Consider the following 19,647-nt stretch of genomic DNA (forward strand, 5'->3'; position numbering starts at 1 on the left):
AGAGGATCGAAGGACGTAATTTGGTTTCAAGACACTCTTCAGAAGTGGTAGACAACAAAACTATGAACAAGCATCAATACAATCAGAATGTAGGCTGTACCCTCACTTCTTGTAACTTCAATGTCCGCAAGCTTCCCGTCATTGATGTCGCTCTCGAATGTTCCATGCCCGCGCCTGCATTCTCACTACTTGCCATCGAAGATCTCATGCTTTGCATACCATTCACCATTGTCCCTCGACCAACACCGTACGCTGGTGAAGGCGGCACTGTTCCAGCTGTCTGCCGCCTGTTCATTTTCATCTTGCTAAGCATAGCAGGTAGAGCTTCAGCTGCTGACATAGGGGCTATCGGCAAAGAAGTAGATCTCGGAAGTGCTTGTGTAGGCGGTGGCGTTCTCACCGGCGATGGGGGTCTATTTCCATGGTACATACTTCCGTTTGATGAGTTGGTGCCACGACGTTGAAGTCCTAGCGATGGCATATCAACTGAACGACCACGAGTATTTAGTCCATGGAGTTGCCTCTTGTTGTCTCTTCCTAGATCTGTCGAGCCCTTTGACGATCGACTCGATGAACGGCTTGATGGCGGGGTAGGAAGTTGCTGGGATTTGGGAGCATAAGCACTCATGAGCTGCTCGAGGCTCACACCTGTGCTGGGCATCTTGCTTAGTCGTCGAATTGCCCGCATATTGCTGTTCATGAACGAAGACATTTGTTTCAGGGCATTCCCATTCTCGTAAGATTCATATGCCGAGATGCCGGTAGAAACTTCCCCTCGGGCTACATGTTGCTCAGTCAGATCCAGTGGTCGTTGTTGTAAGTATGGAGAGCGGTTGATGTTTTGTTGGATCTGAGAGACAACATGGTCAAATTCGACAGCATCTTGACTTCGATGCGGAGTATAGGATATTGAAGTGTTCATGGCCATATCTTGTGTAAGGACGAAGAATGATCCGTCGCACACTTTGCGCCGCAGAAGATTCCATCTTGTCCTAGCAGGGTTTGGTTCCATCTCAGGATGATAGACTGAGTGCTGTGCTAGCTTTGAGTAGAATCCCTCTAACCTGACGGCCATTCTCTCACAAACTTGCAACAAAAATGTTGAGAGTGCCGTGATACGCTGAGACTCAGATGGGGCATCCAAATCCATGATCGAATCGAATGCATCCATACCACGGCATGCCTCTTCTCGTATTCCTTCAAGTAGCTCCATATCCAATTGTACCGACTTGCGAGCATAGTCAAGGATACCTTGTTCATGGAAACGTGCTGCCTCGCTGTTTGACGTGAATTCCCCAATTTGCGATACTTCGCTTGAGGTTCTCATGGCATCTGGCGAGCCTTTCGCGCGTGCGATAATACCGAGAATGTCTGGTAGACGGCTTGGACTGCTGCTTGTTGAAATATTCGCCAGCGTGAAGGACAATTTGAGATATAGCTCTTGGAGCTTGGATCCGAACAAAGAAGAGAACCCCCCTTGCAGCAAACGCGACTGATGATGATAGAATCTTCTCACACCACCCATATTGAGTAGACTCCCTTGAAACCAAAGATTCGATGATTCCATAAACTCATGAACTTCAAATGCTTGTGAAACGAGGGTCTCGACAGCAGTTCGAAGATAATCAGACCAGAGATCGTACAGCATGCTAATTTCATCAGCATGATGGAAGTCGGGCTTTGGGCTGAGATGTCCAATGAAGTACTTGTTCAGTAGACTTGAGACTTCCGGATTGTTGGTGTGCGCGAGGAGGTCGAACGATTTGGAGCAGTCGACTCCAGCATTTGACTTGATGATGTTCGTCCCACCAGGATGCATAGGACAGAAATCAGTCACATCATAAACACTTCCGTGTACCGCGATGAAGATGCGACTTCCTTTCTGGTGTCCCGTATGCATCGCCAACTGCGATAGCGGAATAGTTGGAGTATTGCATGGGAGTGGTTTCGGACTCATGAAGACGTCAATCATGAATCTTCGTTCGGCAAAAGCAGTGTCTAGGATAACGTCCGTTGTCTCCATGCTAGTGGTTCGGTGGTTGTAGATTGCTCTTCTGATGCCAGACATCACGGAATCAAACACAGATAGCGAACCGCAAACATAGAGATACCCTCCAAGCCCGCCTTGCTTCTTTGACATTATCAGATCGCATACAGTGGCACCCTCCTCAATGATTGCGCTGTCGATGTATCGTGGCGAAATCTCTTTCTCAACCAGATCTCTGAGACTCCGGTCGTACACCAGCCCTCGAGAATCGCGAGAGAAGGCAGTATAGACTTCCATGAAGCCAGCGTTGATGTACTCTCGAAGTTCGTCCTCATAGCAGAATTTCTCTCGAGATTGTACGCCGAGAAACAAAATGTTCTTGCCTACTGACCTTCCAGCGCGTGCCTGAAAGAAGCTTCTGAACGGCGCTATACCACTCCCTCCAGCAAAGTATGCGCACGGTGCGGCATCATCGATTGGAAGCTGAAAGGCAAGTGGTCTCGAGACACCGATAAGGAGTTCTTCGTCATCTGCGATGAATTCATCTTGGCTGGAAACAGGCGGATTGAGGAAGCTACTACTGACTCCATGGCGTGTTGGAACCGAAGGGTCAGAGATTGCGGGATGAAGGGGATACTCAGACCGAGAGACTGTCAAGTCTACTGTGCTTGGAAGGAGTTCATCTGGACAATTGGAAATGCTGTAGGTCCTTGGAACTTCAATCGGGGTTAATTCCGAGAGCCAGAGGAGATCTGTGGTGATATCGAAAGCTTGATCCCAGATATGAGTGGGCGTGTCCACAACAGCAGCCTGTAAGATATCTCCTAAAGTCGCACGTACTGGCCATTCATCTGTTGCTAGAACCTGGAGAACAGTGGTAGAGGATGCTCGTAGCATGGCATGAAGTTTAACGACGAGGTCTTTGGTAAGTGGTGCAAGATGTCCTCGACGTAGAATATCTTTCACTGTCATTGTTGGCGCTGGGATTTTCGATACCGAGCCCAGATGTTGGGCGAATCTTGTCCATTGAGTGTTCATAGCGACAGGACTTTCAATCATTTCATCAAGCCCTAAAGCCGCGAGAATCTTTCCACACTCAAACCAGCCATTGAGAGGCATCAGAGCAAGTCTGTCCCCAGGCTGGAATGTGATTCCTGTTTCCTGAATGTCCAGCGTGACTCTGGCAATTGATCTTTCTGGATCTGCATCGACAAATGATCTCCCAAGGACCCGGGCCTTGTACCTACATTCAGCGAATGTACCTCGCATTTGGTGGGGTTCGACTTGAAGGCTTCCGCGATGAGGTTCCAAGCGCTCTTTCATAGCTATTCACATGTTAGCATATATTTCGACAGAATACTAGAAAGCGCAGGAGCGGGTATCACCCGAATAGTGTCCGAGGAATCGGCTCTCAAACTGTCCTTGACGTCAAGGGAGATTTCAACTTACCGTCAGAGAACGCCTTGTGAGTAGCTTCCCAAGGTCTTCCAGCATCAGGGGCTCCTGACATCCCATTTGTCTCCGCACGCCCTGTCTTCCCTGCCACTTCCAATAATCCGAAGACTTTGTATCTGTGCGTCCCCATAAAACCCCGCTCACCTGTATAAGCTTCGACAATGCCATCCAGTGCACCAATTAGTCGCTGGTCATGTGATTGAGCAACATAGTCCGGGATGCGGTAATGATACTCGATGGCAGCAATAAAGGCTCTCCAATTAGATGGCAACCAAGCCCTCAGATGAACACCTTCGGCTCCCAGAAATGATTCATACTTCGTGCGACCCAGAAACGCATCCATTACGAGATACGGTGGAAACTGTAAACCACTTGTAGCAGGGCAACGCTTGGAAAGCGGAGCTGAGAATTTCGCCCCTATAGTCAAAATCTTGGGCTCAGTAAATCTCTTTTGCAAGTTTTCGAGAGTAAATGACCGCATCTCAGGTGTGCATCCAGAGCACTAACTCCAAATAGCAAGGAACTGGCAGTTACTTTTAGAATTGTGAGACTTACAGCGGACCCATTCTGCCGGAGAAATATAATTCTCTCCCGAGCTTGGATTGAGAGAGATGGAATGAAAGGCGTTGGGCATTCGCTCAAGAATTTCTTTGAGTCGAATCAATTCGCGAAGGAGTCCTTCATTGTTCTTGCTCATGACATGCTCCTGGCAGCTGGCAATGGCATCGACTCCATGTTGGAAGGATGCTAACAAGTGTCAGCAAAGTTGTGAGCAACAGCGGAAGAAAAGGCTTACCTGATGTATCAGCACATCCCTTCAAGAACGCTATCTCGGACCTGTCACCAAACATTGGCCACCTCAGGTCGGTGTTGGAGAATCGAGCGACATAAGGGTATGTCGTTGTGGGGTCGCGCACTTTGAGGTTGTAAGAGGATTGATCGAAAAAGGTTAGATGTGGTATGGATCTTCCCATCCTCTTGCAAATCTGGTAGTAAGGCAGTCCGATGCTCTTTGGTATACCTTTGACTTCGTCACCGAGCTCATCACTCATCTCCACAAGGAAAGATGAAGCATGTCTAGATACATGGACACCCTCACTTCCGTTGTGCTTGTCCTCGTACCGGTAGATAGAGCACAACATTCCAAGAGCCACGAGCGCAGCCCAGAGTGCTCTGTCTGGAATGATATCAACAGTCCCTTCGACGACAGGAAGTCCTGCTACACATTCTCTGACTCTTCCTCTGGCAACACAACCGGGCATTCGCTCACACAAGTCCGACCACACGCGGCCAGGTGATTTGGCCAATGCGGCAGCAGCTTCGTCTGCATCTGGTGGAGTGAAGCCATACTCGGTGCTTAAGTACCCGTCTCGCCAACCAGTTCGAGGTCCGACTTCTTCTGCTCGTATGAGTACTTGACGAGCTGGGGCACCAAGAGCCACGGCGAGAAGATCTTGCTCCGTGGCGTTCAAAGAATCAAGAGCTTTGACGCCTTGAGAAGTTTGTATCTCTTGAATCTTAGCCATGGCTAGGACATTCGAGTAAAGCAGTTCGTTAATTGCCTTTCGTTCCCTGGAATTGTCAGAAAGAGGGACTACGTTGGAGTAACGGCTAACCTTTGACGCAAATATTGTTCTGGATCAACACCAGAAGGGATCTGGCACTGTAAGCGATTTCCAAGCAAGTTGTTATAGGTTGGGTTCGTCTTACATCGAACACGGCTCGAAGGTCGCCTGGTTGAGAGAAGGCCATGAAGTTGCATCCTCTAGGTCCCGTACGTGTTTCTCTGTTCACTGGACATCCCGATCCAACGGATCCAGACATTGGACATGACCGCTCAGACATTATGAATATAGCTCCTGCCTTGAAAGCCGGCTTCGGAAGGAGACTTCAACGACCACCAGGGCCAAATATCGAAATGCCGTCTAGGCTATCTGCCAGTGCAGTGAATAGAATGTGCAAGAAGTCCAAGCTAGAAAGTCGAATATCTGAAGAATCATCACTCATCTGAGCTGGAAAGTAATCCTTCTTTACACTGGAGACGCTTCCCCACAAATCGGTACTTTGGTTTCTGATGAAGACTCAAGCATCTTGGCGTCCAAATTTGGACTCGTCCGAACCCCAAATCCACAAATTTGAGCCTCTCCCAACCCATCATCCCATCAACGTTGCCACAACGTTCCAGCCAAGTACAGACTAAGCACAGGCAACATAATTTTCCACTAGGAATTCAAAGAAACTGATCATTCCTGGTTGCAAACAGGGGAAAGGTTTAGAAGATTTATGTAGATACGCTTGTAAGCAGTTCTTCGACAAAGGCAAAGACATTGCGGTGTAGCCTTCAAACTTGTTTCTTGAATAAGTATGCTCAAGAATGATAAGCTGGGTTTTGCTTTAGTTTCCGTGGCGTTACTTGTTGCCCTTCGACAAAGCCTTCGCGCTTGACCAAAAGACCTGTTGCACTGGCCAATCTAAATAAGGAGCTTGGCGCCTATCAAACGGCAAACAAATTCATCAAGGAGCCATCGGCCTTCTTCCGACGGTAAAACTTGCCGTATGAAGCAGACCGTCAAGAAACATAGTGTGACATGGGTAAAACAAAGCTCGATTGAAATTGAATCTTGGCAAGCGGCTGAACTTCCTTCTCCAGAGGTTCCCGAGTGGGAAGGCCTTGTCACAAGCGGAGCTCAACTCTGGGCAGTGTGCAGCGGAAAATTTCTCAACATGAATAGTGGAGCAGAATTCTAATATCGCTCCCACAGTAGAAGCCAGACGGAAAATATCCACGACACATATCGCGATTGGTAACACTCTATATCTCAACAACGATCCATGACTTCTGAATAGCATTTGATAATCAAAATACTCGACAATCGATATATCAGTAATGAAAGAAAAGTATATTGGGATTACGTGAACCACGGGTAGGCTATTTTTGTCCTCTTGGCACGCAATGAAACGAGCAGCCAAGTGAAACAGCCGAAAATAAGTTCTTGATTTCCTTCTACCCTCCCAATCAATGGAAATATCCTCTCAAAGCACAAGGGCAAAGAGAGCAGCAGCTGTACCAACGAAGGCGGCTGTTGTACCACTACTCTTTAAACTTCTAGCTGCATTGCCATCATTTGTGATATTGCTTGTAAACGCGCCCCAACCTCCAGCGATTACAGTATTATTGTTCGTATCGTTTGTCAGATAAGGCGCTGCAGCTCGAACCCCAACACCATCCAGGCTAGTATTCGAGCATCCCCCAAGATTTCCGAAACTGTAGAGCATGTACGGCACCCAAACCAAGGATTTGTTCTTCCCAGGTTCGACTTCCAAAAGCAGATCGGATGCTTGACGAGTATTTGTTGTGGAAATCGTCGTATTTCGTGTTATGAATGGAGGTGCGGTGTAATTCCTGCTGCCTATCCCGTAGTATTGTTGCGCCAGACTGAAGATATTGTCGGCGTCGGAAGGGGACGCAGAGATGTTTAGATACCGAGGAATCGTGATGTCGTATGATTTTCGGGGGAACATGCAAGTCTCGTTGCTTTTGGATGGGCATGTGAGTATGTCGACCACTTGCTCGAACTCATTCGAGAAGCTGCTACCTGTGTCCGCCAGGGAGCGGGTATCGGTGAATGTCGTACAATTCGCAGAGGTTAGAGGCGTTACAGCGAAAATCAGCAGGCTTGTTAAGAGGCTGAGAAACATTGTGAAACGGAGATATGGAATTGAGGAGGAGTTTGATGTGTGATTGACGTGTAGGATCTTTGAATTACAACCTACCTTTCGCAGGACTGTCCAACTTTATGAACTTTATGCTGTGCCGCGTAGCAGTGCCACAGGTAGTCCGAGGCAGAGGTAACGCATTACTTCGTATTAGAGGCTCGCGATGAAGTCGCTGTTCCTGCTCCTGGTTAGTTGAGGATGAAGTTGGGGGAAAGCTGCTGGAGATCATGACGCTTCGCTCCTTGGTTGACATAAATTTACGTGATGTCCTGCGCTAGCGAGTCACTGGACCTGCAGTGGTCGGACGCGCCACTTTGACGCTCTTCTTTCGCAGAACTTTGCTGAGCCCAGTGCTTATCGTCAAGATACGAGCATTTGTCTCGTACACGCTGTCTGAATAATTGTGAAGTCTTCTGTGTTTCACATTTCAGCTCTGAAGGAGTTTCCAAATGAAGTATTGTGGCCATATTCAGTCTCCTGGGAATTGAGAGCAGATTGTTGTCTATTGAAGCTCGACTCGTCCATGACTTTATATTGATGCTCCAGAGACCAATAAGGAAACATTCACATAAACTAGTGGCAATATCATGAATGGGCAACGATGCCCTAGATGACTGTGTTGGTGATTGATGGATGTCATTCTACCGTACACCATAAATTTCTGGCAACGTTCTGTACGAATTGGACATTTTACATTCCGTCGACGATATTTTTCAGTACCATGGACGTGGCAGCCTCTGCATCAACTCCTACGGCCTCTTTCCACCCTTTTTCGCGCCTCCCTGCAGAGCTTCGTGTTCGTGTCTGGAGCTTCACGATATGGCCGAGAAACGTGGACTTCATAATGTGTGGTTGGCAGAATCAAATGAACGACAATAGCTTTGCCTCTTCGACTACCCTTAAACAGCGTAATGCGGTGCCAGCAATCCTCCACGTTTGTCGGGAATCCAGATATGAGGGAATGAATTTCTATACCCTTCTCCGACATTCAATCACTGGTTTGGGCATAGGATACTTCAACTTCGATCTAGACACTCTTTTCATCAGTCCACGATCTTCGAAGGACGTCAAATACCATGCAAGTCAATGCAGTCCTGCGCCGTGGACAAATGCCATGTTCTTCCGGCTCACGAGTATTGCTGGAAACTACGTTCCAACACCTCTCGCGGAACTTTCCTGCATTGGCAAACAAATCAATATCGAACAACTTCATTTGATCAAGACAGTTGTGGTACCTTGGGACTTTGTTTTCTTGGGATTTGATTTGTCTCGGGAGTACATGTTCTGCAACATGAGGGGCATTCGAAAGATAACTTTTATGTTCGAAGCGCAATTCGCACGTTCTTCCCGGCTGGTATCGGACATGCAGAGCCAGCTTCGCGCGGAAGCGGACGACACGAGGGCACGCTTTCCTGACTGGGTTGAGCCACAATGGGAATTTGAGTTCTTAGATTAAGAAAAGTGTTTATGTCTGTTCCGTTCAGGTGCAAGTCTTTCGAATCAAGCACATGATGTATTTACGCTGCTTTCGGAATTTTGCCTCGAAGGATGCAATTTTTAATTTCTTGTCCGCTTCTAATATGATCTTCCCTGTAAAGTTTCAGATTATGGCCGATGTAAACCCGTTCTGTGAATCATAGTCGATCTCAAGTCTTCATCATCCTCATCAGGCAATGATAACTTGCTTGCAAAGACCGTCAGGTGACCCGATGCATCAAGATACTCATCTGAGCCGACACAGTAAATAGAACTCATGCTTTGCGTTACTTGGGTTGACTGGCAAAATCCAGCTGCGATGTTGAGCAACCAGCAAATTTGACAGACGGTAAGGTGCGACTTGGCGGGGTACTGTAAAGTATGGGCAAGACATCGATGCATCATCGTGAAAGACTCAAGTCTTTTTAATTCGCCCATTCCTGAAATCAGATCATATTCACCACGGAAACAACATTCTGGAACATCAAAATATCTGGTCATGTTTCAATCTTTCAACCAACTACTGGTCTCTGGTTTTGATATGTTGTTATCCAGCGCCCGCGTTGGTCGACTTTCCGAGAAGTGATTGAGTCACAGATTCTGGCATATTACGACATATGAAAGGATTCGAGTATTCTCTTGTGTCCGCCAGAATAGACAGTAGGGTGAGAGCTGAGCAACGAGTGTCATGTGAAGCAATCTTTTGACAGCATTAAGCGCTGGTGGTGCCTCGGTTACCGTTGTGCTCAAGGAGGAGCGGCACAGCAGTTGGAGTTTTAGATATACAAGCCAATCATAAGCTCCTCTCTATCTCCGATAGTATATTGCACAAATCGTTGGAATTAAAAGCATAATTCACATGCCATCAGCTTCTGAGGCCTGCAAAGCATAGAGGGGTACTGATTTACATTACTATCACTCTTGCGAAACCAAATCCGTCAATTGTTCGCAGCCATCTGGATAGACCCGATAGAATGCACCAGAAGTAGGAAGTTGGGACGGCCTTCGAGATTGAGAGACATTTTACTTCACAAAGCACGGAAACTTCCCCCACTCTCCCAGGTCCTATCGATGCTAACTGATCTAATGCGCTACGTTACGGAACTGCCGGAACCAGATTGGATTAGGCCCAAGTTGCGACAAAACTCGATGGTAATGCGGGGAATAATCTCTCAACAACTGCCAGACCACTTCCCTTCCTCAACCCCGCAAATAGTGAAAGTATAACGGGTCGATCCGTTCCGCCCGCTTTACCCGTTGTTTTCAAAGTATCTGCTGACTTGATTGGGAGCAGTGATGTCGAGAGATATGCAATGGAACAATCAAACATGCCATCTCGCGTCGGTATAGATGCTAGACCGACATACATGTCGGCGATATCTAAGCGCGAGTTCCGTTGTCTGCATCGGACCTTTCGAAAGGTAGGTAGGCCATGTTCCCGACTAGACCAGAACTGTTCGTACTAGGCTTCAACTGAATAGGCGAAAAGGAATTCGCCAGCCTTTCAACAGTTCTTGATAGTTCCAACAAATCATGTACAAGTTAAACACGGATTGTCGGAGATTCCAACACCTTCTTAGAGCTCATCTGTATTGACATGTCATTTATTCCTCTGATTCAAGAACAAGTATTGTCAGACACGTGAAACTGACCTCATCATCGAGATCGCTTTTTTGAAATCAAATACACGGGCATATACTTCGTTTTGAAATCTACCTTCGTTCACCGAATAGCATCTGCTCTTTGTCGAGTGACTGTTCTTGCCCGTCTGCCATGGCATATCTGAACGAACTCTCTAGCTTGGGCAGCCTCTTGGCAATCTCCTATGTTTTGACAATTCTAGTACGTAATACCTGTCTGATAACCACGCAATCGCACTATTTACATCTTGCTGATTCCCTCGTGCTAGGCTGTCTCCTATGTTTTAGGTCTCGCCATCTATAATCTTTACTTCCATCCATTGGCATCATACCCTGGTCCAAAGCTTAATGCTATCTCTCGAATTCCATATCTCTGGGCACTCGTGAATGGTAACCAAGTGCGCCAAGTACATGATCTCCACCAGCAATATGGCATTGTCGTTCGTGTCTGTCCAGATGAGCTCTCTTATATCAGTGCCGAAGCGTTCAAGGACATTTACGCCCATCGTCAAGGCAAGCTCGAAATGCAGAAGAACAAAATCTTTTATACTCAGCAACCTGGAGGCACAACTCTTCTTACGACCAACCGGGAAGACCATGCTCTCCAGCGCAGGAGCCTCTCCCACGCCTTTTCCGACTCATATTTGCGGCAACAAGAGGTTTTGATCCAGAAATATATCGACCTTCTCATCCAGCGTCTTGAGCAGCATGCAGACGATGGCAGCAAGCCCTTAAATCTAGTCTCCTGGTACAACTTCACGACGTTTGATATCATTGGCGACCTTACTTTCGGAGAATCATTCGATTGCCTCGAAAAGAGTGACTATCATCCTTGGGTCAGCATGATATTCAGTAATATGAAGGCTTCGAGTTACCTCAAGGCCCTTAAGTACGTGCCTGGCGGAACAGGGATATCGTCGCTCATTGTCCCGAAGCGCCTCCTGGAGACACTGAAGTCCCACGCCAATATAATCACCGAGAAACTCAACCAAAGGCTTGCCCTAAAGACTGAGCGACCTGACTTTGTTGGAAATATGCAACGGAACGAGAAGACGTTCAGTTTCGACAACATGAAAGCCAACTCCTCGCTCTTAATCATAGCTGGCAGTGAAACGACGGCGACGCTTCTATCAGGCGTGACTTATCATCTGCTAAGAAACCCCAACAAGCTCAACAAGGTCATCGATGAAGTTCGCACAACCTTTGCAAAACCAGAGGATATAACTATGGCAAGTGCGGGAACCCTTGATTATATGCTAGCCTGTCTGAATGAAGCACTACGTATGTATCCACCAGCGCCCGTCGGACTGCCACGCATTGTGCCGGAAGGGGGCGATATGATTGCGGGTAAATGGGTATCTGGTGGAGTACGACTTGTCTATCCTAAATTGTCCCTAACAGAGCTGATAATCGATAGACTATCGTATCAGTTTGTCACTATGCTTCGTACCATTCAGCAACCAACTTTCGCAACCCAGAATGCTTTGTTCCTGAACGCTTCTGTGGGGATGAAATGTATGCGGATGACAATCGCTCTGTGTTCAATCCATTTAGCACGGGGCCGCGAAACTGTATCGGCAAGAAGTGAGTCGTCCTTGGCGCCGCGTTGAAAGTGTTGAGCTGACTTTGAGTCTTAGCCTGGCGTACGCAGAGATGCGCCTGATTCTCTCCAAGCTGCTGTTCAATTTTGATTTGGAGCTCGCAGATAAGGAAAGGGATTGGCTTGACCAAAAGACGTATAGTCTGTGGGAAAAGCAGGAACTTAATGTAAAACTCAAGAAAGTGGTCAGATGATTCGTTGAGGGAAGAACTGGACAAGAGCTTTGTGATATTCGTTTCCAGTACCGGCACAGCAACGAAGAGATTGAAGTGAAGGGAGCGATTGTTTATTCAAATTTGCCTGTCGTACTTCGGGGGATCCTAGCATGGGTATTTTTGAAATAATAGCAGAGCTTTGATTTTGAAACACCCTCAGTCAAATAACCGACCACAGGGCGCGAATGTCCCAGAATACAAGTAGAACATTAACAACAGAACACGGGATATACAGTCTCATCTATGCAAGAGCACAACCTCGTAGCCATAGGTACGATACTGAGACTCCTCAGAAAGCCTTGCCACGAAGTTCCTGCCTGCGCTGATCCCAAAGGAGGCACCATGACACGTGACCAAGAGCCCCTTCGGGCTCGGTCAGATGTGGTTCGACAGCTCAGCTTAAATCTTCTTTGCTCACTCTCCCGTAGATATTTAAAGCGACACTGCACAGTCTGGACAGCATATTAGAGGAGAGGAAATAAATGGACAAAGCCTTGATTCTATCATACCCTTGTTTCGAGCTACGTCACACCTCGCCTCGCTGTCTCGCTTAACCCCCTGTCTCCTTTTTTGCTACTGCCAACAATGCCATGATATAAAGATACATCCCTTTTCTGCTGTACAATCAACAAAGTAGACACGGTTCGCAGCTACTATCACCATGTCGGCATTAGGACCTATCGACCCGTCCTCGGTACAAAACGAGGAGCAGAAGGAAGCACCATGGATCGTCAGGAAACTAGCGGGGGTAAAGAGGCCTTTCTTTATCCACCATTTTTGCTGTCCCATCAGTTGCCGAGCTTACTCAAGTCGTAGTCCATGACTGGCCGGGTAGTCATATCTAGCTATGAGTCTTTAAGAGCAACAGGCACCTCGGTCGTCTGTCTTTCGCCATGGGGAGACTCAACTCCTCTGGTCCTCCCATGTATTCGCTTCCGCGATTTGGCAATTCATGCCGTTGTAGCGGCAACGGGTGGAACAGCAGCCATCGCTGCACCTGTCATGGGCCCAATCTCAGATGTGGTCGTGGGCTCCCTCGGAGATACAATCCTCGTTGAGCTCGGCCTTCACGCGGGGTTTGAAGCAGCTGTCTGGGCAGGCGATGAAATACTCATCGACAAGCCGATGAAGAAGATCATACCAGTACACTCTGCGAACCTTACTACGTCTGGTGTGAAGATATTAACAATCACGTTGAAATACAAGCATTCTGTTGAAGATGCCGCCCTGGGCTTCTTCAGAAGTTCAACACATGCAGATCCCAGTCTTTTCGCGAGTGTCAGTGGCTACCTGGCCGTAGAGAAAGGATGGTTCAGCCCTTATTTATTTGCGAGCGCAAGAAGGCCAATCATTCCGAGGACAATGAAACCAGATGTCGTCTTTTGTCATGGACCTTTCTTGTCTGGCGACTATAGTGTCGGGGAGACACTCGTCGCACAGAGTGCAAAGGTTCTTCATCTCTGTCAAGCACCTCCCACTACAGAAAGCACAGCTTCTTCTGCTCCGCAGCAGACGCCGTCGATGAGCTTCAAAGACAAGCTTAATGTCTCCAAAATGAACGAGAAGCTCAACGACAAGTTCACAACTCTGATACATCGAACGAAATCTCATCCTTCCTCTGATATACCAGCATCAGATCCACAAAGTTTATTTCCCGATTCTCCAGATTCTCCACCCCCAACGCTGCAGGCAACAGTTCCCCCGCCCCGTCAGCTAGCTGTCATTCTTCTCGGGTTGGAGCCACATCGTCTAGGGATGTGGACATCATCTGCTCGGCCGTCCGAGTCCGTACTACAGTACATCCTCCTAAACGGCGCACCCACCATTATATTACCCGCTCTCGCTGGAGCACCATTGATTGCATGGAACACCCTCACACTCCGTCAAATCCAAGCGAAACGTGATAAATACGACGGAATTGTACGTATCTTGTTCGAGTACATTTCTCTATGCGTTGACTGGGCTCGCGTCACTGTCGGTGAAGGGGTTGAGGATCGGGAGAAAGCCGTACGTGATGCGTTGGAGCTTGTTGTTGCTTCGGCGGCGCAAAGCTTTGACAGTAAGCGCGTTAAAAAGGATGTGGATCTGGATCGTGCTGGCATTGTCATCTTTCGAATTCTTTAATATCTTGATAAATCAATTTAGTGAAGCGCAGAAGCTGGAGAATGATAACTTTTGAGTCTCTGGACATTTTCTTCTTTACAGATCAAGGAGAAAAATATTAAAAAGCTCTGAAATGATGTGTTGCGTTCATGTCTGGCTGACGCTAACCTGTTTATACACTAGACTCAATTTAGTCATGGTTCTCCAACCAACCAAACATACGCACCACTTCCAATCCAACAAGATCCCCGAACAACAGAAGTCCAACATGGCAGTCCTCCTGATTGGAGCCTCCCTTGTTAGATGTTCTCATAGGAACGGCGACATGCCGCCTGCCCCTTCAACTCATGCATCACCCGCTGCTTAAGCTTCATGCATCTTGATGTGCTGATTTTCTACCCCTTCATGTGTTTCTTCTCTGCAGGGCTGTTTGCCACGACTTAGATACGCATCCAGACCAGACCTTCCTTTCATCGACTATTCCATCTTTTCACAGACCAGTATACGAGTCTCCCAACTGTTCATTCTAGGCATCACAATAGCCTCTTCCAGCCGTGCAGCTTCATTCCTCAATCCAATGCCCGGAATGGTTGCACGTACGTTGAGAAGAGAAATATCAACTATGAGTACCTGCGATCACCTCGGCGTGAATTACGCACCAAAAGCTGCGAACTATGTCTCTCCGCGAGGACTGTTTAGATATCCAGAGGCGAATTGCGCTTGTGAAAGCTTGACCTGCGCCTCTGGCGACCAAGCACCAAAATGGTCAAGCGAGAATTGCAGCCCAGAGGCTAACAACTCATTCACCCAAGAGAAGCCAAGAGCCGACTGCGAACCGGTTGATGACTGTCCGGCGATGGACGACGATCCAGCTAACTGGATTACTTGCGATATGTGCGGTGGCAAACTCGAGGGGTCGCAGGGAAAATGCAAAGGGGTGAGATACGAGAATCCATGGTAGTCGAATTCCTGAGGGGCTAATCTTATTTCTTTTGAGACTACAGGATCCCACGAACAATTACAAATGGAAAGGCTGTGATTGTGACGACTTCAAGCCCGAAGATCAAAGGTTCGCGTGCAACTATTCAACATCAAGTGTGGAGAAGCAAGCTGCACTGGCAATACTCTGATCTCTCCCAAAATGGAAAGGCAACTTCAGTGTGGATCCAAATGATCCGGATAATGACGCTGTATGCCAGAAGGTCAGATGGGTAGCTCCTCAGCGCGATTTAAACGGCAGCCCTAGTGTGGGCAACTCTACCACAGCTTCTTGCTAGCTGCCAGTCGTGGGAGAGAATTGGTTGAGCCAAGATCTCTCCATATTCTGAATTATAGCAGCCCTTGCGTGCATGTTTTCTGTGTATCCTTCATTGCACTCGCTTTCTCATCTAGACGACACGTGGTTGAAGAGCCAGCAGCTTGATTTGGAATTTACTGGAATTTACTGTACTTTTCCACCACTCTGTTTGACGCATATTCAAAATCTTTCAGCTTTCAATCTGCTACTCGTTAAGATTGACCGTTATCTGTGCTCCTTTCAGGGGTCCATTTGGAGCGTTCCATTTGGAGCGTTCCATTTGAATCTGGAACCAGGATGATCGTCCGCCAATCCAGGATAGCCAGGAACGTTATGCAAATTCTCTCTAAAAGTCTTCGCAGGATAATCGTCCCACATGAGTTTCCGCTTTTGCAACTCAGGAACCAGATACTCGACAATATCTTCATAACTCATTGGATTTAAGATATCTAAGAGTCACACAATGTTATCACGTTGAAATTCCAAACCATAGAGACTAGGGTTTTGACTTACACACAAGATTGAAACCATCAATGTCAGTCTTGTGAAACCAATCCTCCAAAATATCCGCCACTGTCTCAGCAGTACCTGTCGGTTTCGGCGTCGATCCAAACCCCGCCATTTTCCCTATATACTCTGGTGTGAAAGGCTCCGTTGCCTCTTTTTGCTTCAAACTGTAGTTTTTGATCACGCCCGCGACCAGGTTGTCAGCATGTTTTAACTCGGTATCAAACGGTTCCTTCAACGGATATTTTGATAGATCAACGTTCGTGTATCCGGAGAATTTTGCCATCCCTGCTTGAATGCTAGCCAGTGATTTCGCTTTGTCGTGTTTTGCCTGCGCTTCTTCCTGTGTCTTGCCTAGTATTGGCGCAATGGCCATGAAAATTTTGACAGAGCGTGGATCTCGACCGTGTCTAATTGCTGCTTGCCTCACGTCCCGGACATACTCTGATAGAGACGCAATGGTGCTGAAATCTGTATAGATTGCCTCAGCATGCTTGCCAGCGAAGTCGATCCCGCTTTTGGATGCTCCGGCTTGGAAAATAACCGGGGTGCGTTGTGGGGAAGGATGTGTTTGAGCATATGCATGACAGCGATGGTATGTCCCGTCGAAATGGATTTTGTGGATTTTGCTAGCGTCATAAGCCACTTCGGGGTCGACTTGGAATTTGACGGCTCCATCTTCCCACGATTGCTCCCAAAGCCTTCATATTGCCCGTTAATGTATGTTCTTTATTTCAGAGACAACGAGTATAATTACTGGTAGACCAGATCCATGTACTCGTGTGCTGCCTCATAGCGCTCTGCTGAAGATTCCACGTTGTTCAGGCTCATGGCTTGCGCAGCAGCTGTATGGTAGCTCGTCACCACGTTCCATGCGACTCTACCCTTAGTTACATGATCAAGAGTCGACCACGTTCGCGCCAGGATAAAAGGCGCTATCTGCAGTCAGCAATGCAGCTGTTTCTCCTCGGCATCATATACCAACCAATATAGCTTGTGCTCCCAGTAACTCCGAAACAGACAGATTTTGTAACAGCAGCCATTGCAGGAATGAGAGGCACGGGATCGAGATATGCGCACGTCGTTCCTCCCGCAAAGATGGCATCAGGCTTGCCTTGATATGTCTCGAAAATGCCATAGACATCTGCGAAGAATATGGCAGTAATCTTACCCTTTTCTGCCAACTTTGCTAGCCAGAGATAGTGGTCAATCTGCGATTTTCCCTGGGTGTTGTCTGCGGGATCTTTCCATTGACCTGTACACATATGGCTTGCATTACATGCCATTTCAAAGAAGTTGAGGTGCATTTGTTTGGTATTCTTGGAAGACCCGGTGGACTGCATCTTGAAGGTATGCTACAACTGTTCACAAAAAGTCCAGAAGGTGCGGATGATATGGAGTAAAAATCTCTCTTCCTGAGACCACATATATCACAACCCGTGATTTGTTCGTCCATGAATCTCCCATCATCAAAGTACCGGACAATTAAACTCTTCGTTGGATTTAGGGGGTGGTTTTCGGGTCGGTGTTCCGCCTCGGAAAACTCAAGCCGCCCCGTGCGCATCAGATCTCAAACCATCCCATCTTGTCCACAAGGAGTGTTTCTCCGAAGTCATAGAGCCCGGTCTCGTGGCACTTTTCCAGGTCCATAGATAATCGGGTCGATTCCATTGCTGCACACAGCTTGGGAAAATGCCAATCGAGTCGAAGATGCAAGTTTGCCTTCAATGGGGACGGCTGCCAGATCCGATATCTCAGTCTCAAGCAGAAGTGACCCAGGTAGATCTCACTCTCCACTTTCATGAATGTTCTTCAAGATAAGGCTTGTTATCTCGAAGATAGTGCTCGAGATAACGACATCGATAGATTCAAGATTACAGATCTAAGCATATCTCAGGAATCGATCAAACCAAGCTCCTAGCCCCGGAATCGTTTAAATACAATTGTTTTCTCCCCGACTGTCCCCCCCCCCCCTCTTGACTCCTAAAATTCATTGTTTTTACTATCTTCCCCAATCTTATTGGCCTTACTCACTCCGCAATCATGGGAGAGAGCAGAAGTGAAGGTCTACAATGGCTCAAGTGGGCTGAAGTACCACCCCGCAAAGACGTTTACACTTACTATGGGACCACACGATGGGATAATCACGATCTTTACCCCATTCCAAAGAAAGAAAGAACGTTTGGAGTGATGGCTTTCTTTGCTTACTGGATTACAACTGGCGTGTCAGTGGGCACGTTCACCCTGGGAAGCACGTACATTGCGCTCGGTCTCAATGCTGGGGAAACGCTGGGTGCGATTCTTGGTGGATGCATTCTCTCCGATATTGTGGGATGTCTTTGTGGGAAGCCTGGGCAGGATTATAGCATTGGCTATGTAAGTGAAACGTTAGTCATCCTAGCTTCACAAAACCGTGGGCTAATTCAAGACTTACAGACTCTCATGAATCGTGCTACGTTTGGGCTATGGGGCACATGTCTTCCAATTACTGTTGTTGGTCTTGGCGGCATCGTCTACGTACAGTTGCTCCGTCAGTATTCTACGGTCCCACGCTGACTTTGCGTAGTCTGGCATTCAATCGTACTATGGCGGCGAAGCTTTTACACTCGTCCTGGGTGCAATCTTCCCGTCCTTTCACAGAATGAAGAACACTCTACCTGCTAACGCAGCCATCACAACGCAGAATCTGATCGGGTTCATTTGCTTCATCGCAGTGTATATCCCCATACTTTGTGCGTTCCCCGCTTTTTACCTGGGATCAATTACCGATTGGTATAACAGGGTTCGTTCCACTCCATCAGATCAGAAAGGGTCTTTACCCCTCTTTTATCATGATCTGTGCCTGCTTTATCGGTCTCTTGGCTTGGGCTCTCCACGCAAACGGCGGAACTGGGAGCCTGATTAGCTCTCCAATCGTACTCACCAAGACGCAGAAAGCCTTTCGAATAGTCCAATGCTTGAGCACTGTAAGTGGTTCTTGGGGAGGAGCTGGGGAGCGATACTCTGATTGGTCACGATTTGAGAGGAGGAAAAACACCGCATTTCTAGCAATGGCTGTTGCGCTTCCAATCACGATAACTATCACTGGTTTAATCGGCGTTCTTGTCACTACTGCGACTACGGAGATGAATGGGGGTGTCATTCAGTGGAATCCACTTCTCCTACTCATCTCTATTCAGCAAGAGACCTACACCCCTCTGAGTAGATGCGCAACATTCTTTGCCGGAATCGCCATTCTTTCATCGCAAATCTTTGTCAATTTGACTCAAAACACCATCCCGTACGGAATGGATCTAGCTGGAATGTTTCCAAGGTACTTAAGCAGGAAGCGTGCGTGCATGATCTTACGAACATGGGGACAAAAGTCCGTGCGTTCAGGCTGTAGAACCTCGAAATTAAAACTCTTCACATTAGGACTAAACTATCAACAACTCCACCATTATGGATCCTTTTACCACTCCACCTATGTCTCCACGTCTCCCAGGTGCAGAGATCAGAACCAAGCACAAAGAGGGCATACGCCGGCTCTTCAAATTCGCTAAAATAGGCCTGCAACAGCTCCAGGGCTACTACCACCTAGGAGACAGCACAGTTAGGAAGATCCTACTATACGATGTGCCTGAAAGAGCGCGCCCTACACGCACAGGGAG

The 19,647-nt window shown here is 47.6% G+C and overlaps 7 protein-coding genes across 7 annotated transcripts in view; 4 read left to right on the forward strand and 3 right to left on the reverse strand.

Annotated features, from left to right (window-relative positions):
- Positions 1-14: 14 nt before the first annotated feature.
- On the reverse strand, positions 15-5,346 carry LY89DRAFT_649667 (NADPH-ferrihemo protein reductase). The gene is made up of 5 exons (XM_018212074.1): positions 5,153-5,346; positions 4,239-5,058; positions 4,005-4,189; positions 3,437-3,803; positions 15-3,312 (listed from the first exon to the last, which is right to left on the reverse strand). The coding sequence occupies exons 1-5, from the start codon at positions 5,285-5,287 to the stop codon at positions 83-85; spliced, it is 4,737 nt and encodes a 1,578-aa protein (XP_018069396.1). The 5' UTR covers positions 5,288-5,346; the 3' UTR covers positions 15-82.
- Positions 5,347-6,278: 932 nt separating this feature from the next.
- On the reverse strand, positions 6,279-7,375 carry LY89DRAFT_686605 (uncharacterized protein). Its single transcript, XM_018215322.1, has one exon. The coding sequence runs from the start codon at positions 7,139-7,141 to the stop codon at positions 6,476-6,478; it is 666 nt and encodes a 221-aa protein (XP_018069397.1). The 5' UTR covers positions 7,142-7,375; the 3' UTR covers positions 6,279-6,475.
- A 401-nt stretch (positions 7,376-7,776) lies between these two features.
- Positions 7,777-8,656, forward strand: LY89DRAFT_686607 (uncharacterized protein). Its single transcript, XM_018215323.1, has one exon. It carries the CDS (start codon positions 7,881-7,883, stop codon positions 8,613-8,615), a length of 735 nt encoding a protein of 244 aa, XP_018069398.1. The 5' UTR covers positions 7,777-7,880; the 3' UTR covers positions 8,616-8,656.
- A 1,639-nt stretch (positions 8,657-10,295) lies between these two features.
- On the forward strand, positions 10,296-12,201 carry LY89DRAFT_128325 (cytochrome P450). Its single transcript, XM_018205219.1, has 4 exons — positions 10,296-10,477; positions 10,545-11,642; positions 11,693-11,859; positions 11,913-12,201. Exons 1-4 carry the CDS (start codon positions 10,409-10,411, stop codon positions 12,067-12,069), a joined length of 1,491 nt encoding a protein of 496 aa, XP_018069399.1. The 5' UTR covers positions 10,296-10,408; the 3' UTR covers positions 12,070-12,201.
- A 515-nt stretch (positions 12,202-12,716) lies between these two features.
- LY89DRAFT_720451 (uncharacterized protein) lies at positions 12,717-14,220 on the forward strand. The gene is made up of 2 exons (XM_018218569.1): positions 12,717-12,838; positions 12,907-14,220. Exons 1-2 carry the CDS (start codon positions 12,752-12,754, stop codon positions 14,212-14,214), a joined length of 1,395 nt encoding a protein of 464 aa, XP_018069400.1. The 5' UTR covers positions 12,717-12,751; the 3' UTR covers positions 14,215-14,220.
- A 1,435-nt stretch (positions 14,221-15,655) lies between these two features.
- Positions 15,656-17,378, reverse strand: LY89DRAFT_649677 (Nitrilotriacetate monooxygenase component A/pristinamycin IIA synthase subunit A). The gene is made up of 4 exons (XM_018212075.1): positions 16,983-17,378; positions 16,755-16,932; positions 16,004-16,698; positions 15,656-15,939 (listed from the first exon to the last, which is right to left on the reverse strand). Exons 1-4 carry the CDS (start codon positions 17,338-17,340, stop codon positions 15,731-15,733), a joined length of 1,440 nt encoding a protein of 479 aa, XP_018069401.1. The 5' UTR covers positions 17,341-17,378; the 3' UTR covers positions 15,656-15,730.
- Positions 17,379-18,100: 722 nt separating this feature from the next.
- Positions 18,101-19,647, forward strand: part of LY89DRAFT_566485 (uncharacterized protein) — a gene marked incomplete at both ends in the record, with an annotated part of 2,948 nt that continues 1,401 nt past the window's right edge. Inside the window, 4 exons of the mRNA XM_018208542.1 lie at positions 18,101-18,373; positions 18,434-18,514; positions 18,564-18,729; positions 18,779-19,378. Coding sequence (XP_018069402.1) covers positions 18,101-18,373; positions 18,434-18,514; positions 18,564-18,729; positions 18,779-19,378 — 1,120 coding nt within the window. The remainder of the gene's footprint in view (positions 18,374-18,433; positions 18,515-18,563; positions 18,730-18,778; positions 19,379-19,647) is intronic.

This window comes from Mollisia scopiformis (assembly GCF_001500285.1).
Source record: "Mollisia scopiformis unplaced genomic scaffold LY89scaffold_16, whole genome shotgun sequence".
NCBI lineage: Eukaryota > Fungi > Ascomycota > Leotiomycetes > Helotiales > Mollisiaceae > Mollisia > Mollisia scopiformis.

Bases quoted from the DNA above. Each gene is read 5' to 3' on its own strand.
- LY89DRAFT_128325 (XM_018205219.1), top strand. From the start codon at position 10,409: ATGGCATATCTGAACGAACTCTCTAGCTTGGGCAGCCTCTTGGCAATC. The intron at 10,478-10,544 runs GTACGTAATACC...CCCTCGTGCTAG, and splicing joins CCTATGTTTTGACAATTCTA to GCTGTCTCCTATGTTTTAGG. The intron at 11,643-11,692 runs GTACGACTTGTC...GATAATCGATAG, and splicing joins GTAAATGGGTATCTGGTGGA to ACTATCGTATCAGTTTGTCA.
- LY89DRAFT_649667 (XM_018212074.1), bottom strand. From the start codon at position 5,287: ATGTCTGAGCGGTCATGTCCAATGTCTGGATCCGTTGGATCGGGATGT. The intron at 5,059-5,152 runs GTAAGACGAACC...TTTGCGTCAAAG, and splicing joins ACCTTCGAGCCGTGTTCGAT to GTTAGCCGTTACTCCAACGT. The intron at 3,804-4,004 runs GTCCGCTGTAAG...AGTGGTTTACAG, and splicing joins ATATTTCTCCGGCAGAATGG to TTTCCACCGTATCTCGTAAT.
- LY89DRAFT_686605 (XM_018215322.1), bottom strand. From the start codon at position 7,141: ATGTTTCTCAGCCTCTTAACAAGCCTGCTGATTTTCGCTGTAACGCCT.
- LY89DRAFT_720451 (XM_018218569.1), top strand. From the start codon at position 12,752: ATGTCGGCATTAGGACCTATCGACCCGTCCTCGGTACAAAACGAGGAG. The intron at 12,839-12,906 runs GTAAAGAGGCCT...CTCAAGTCGTAG, and splicing joins TCGTCAGGAAACTAGCGGGG to TCCATGACTGGCCGGGTAGT.
- LY89DRAFT_649677 (XM_018212075.1), bottom strand. From the start codon at position 17,340: ATGCAGTCCACCGGGTCTTCCAAGAATACCAAACAAATGCACCTCAAC. The intron at 16,933-16,982 runs GTTGGTATATGA...GACTGCAGATAG, and splicing joins TGGGAGCACAAGCTATATTG to CGCCTTTTATCCTGGCGCGA. The intron at 15,940-16,003 runs GTAAGTCAAAAC...TGTGACTCTTAG, and splicing joins TGATGGTTTCAATCTTGTGT to ATATCTTAAATCCAATGAGT.
- LY89DRAFT_686607 (XM_018215323.1), top strand. From the start codon at position 7,881: ATGGACGTGGCAGCCTCTGCATCAACTCCTACGGCCTCTTTCCACCCT.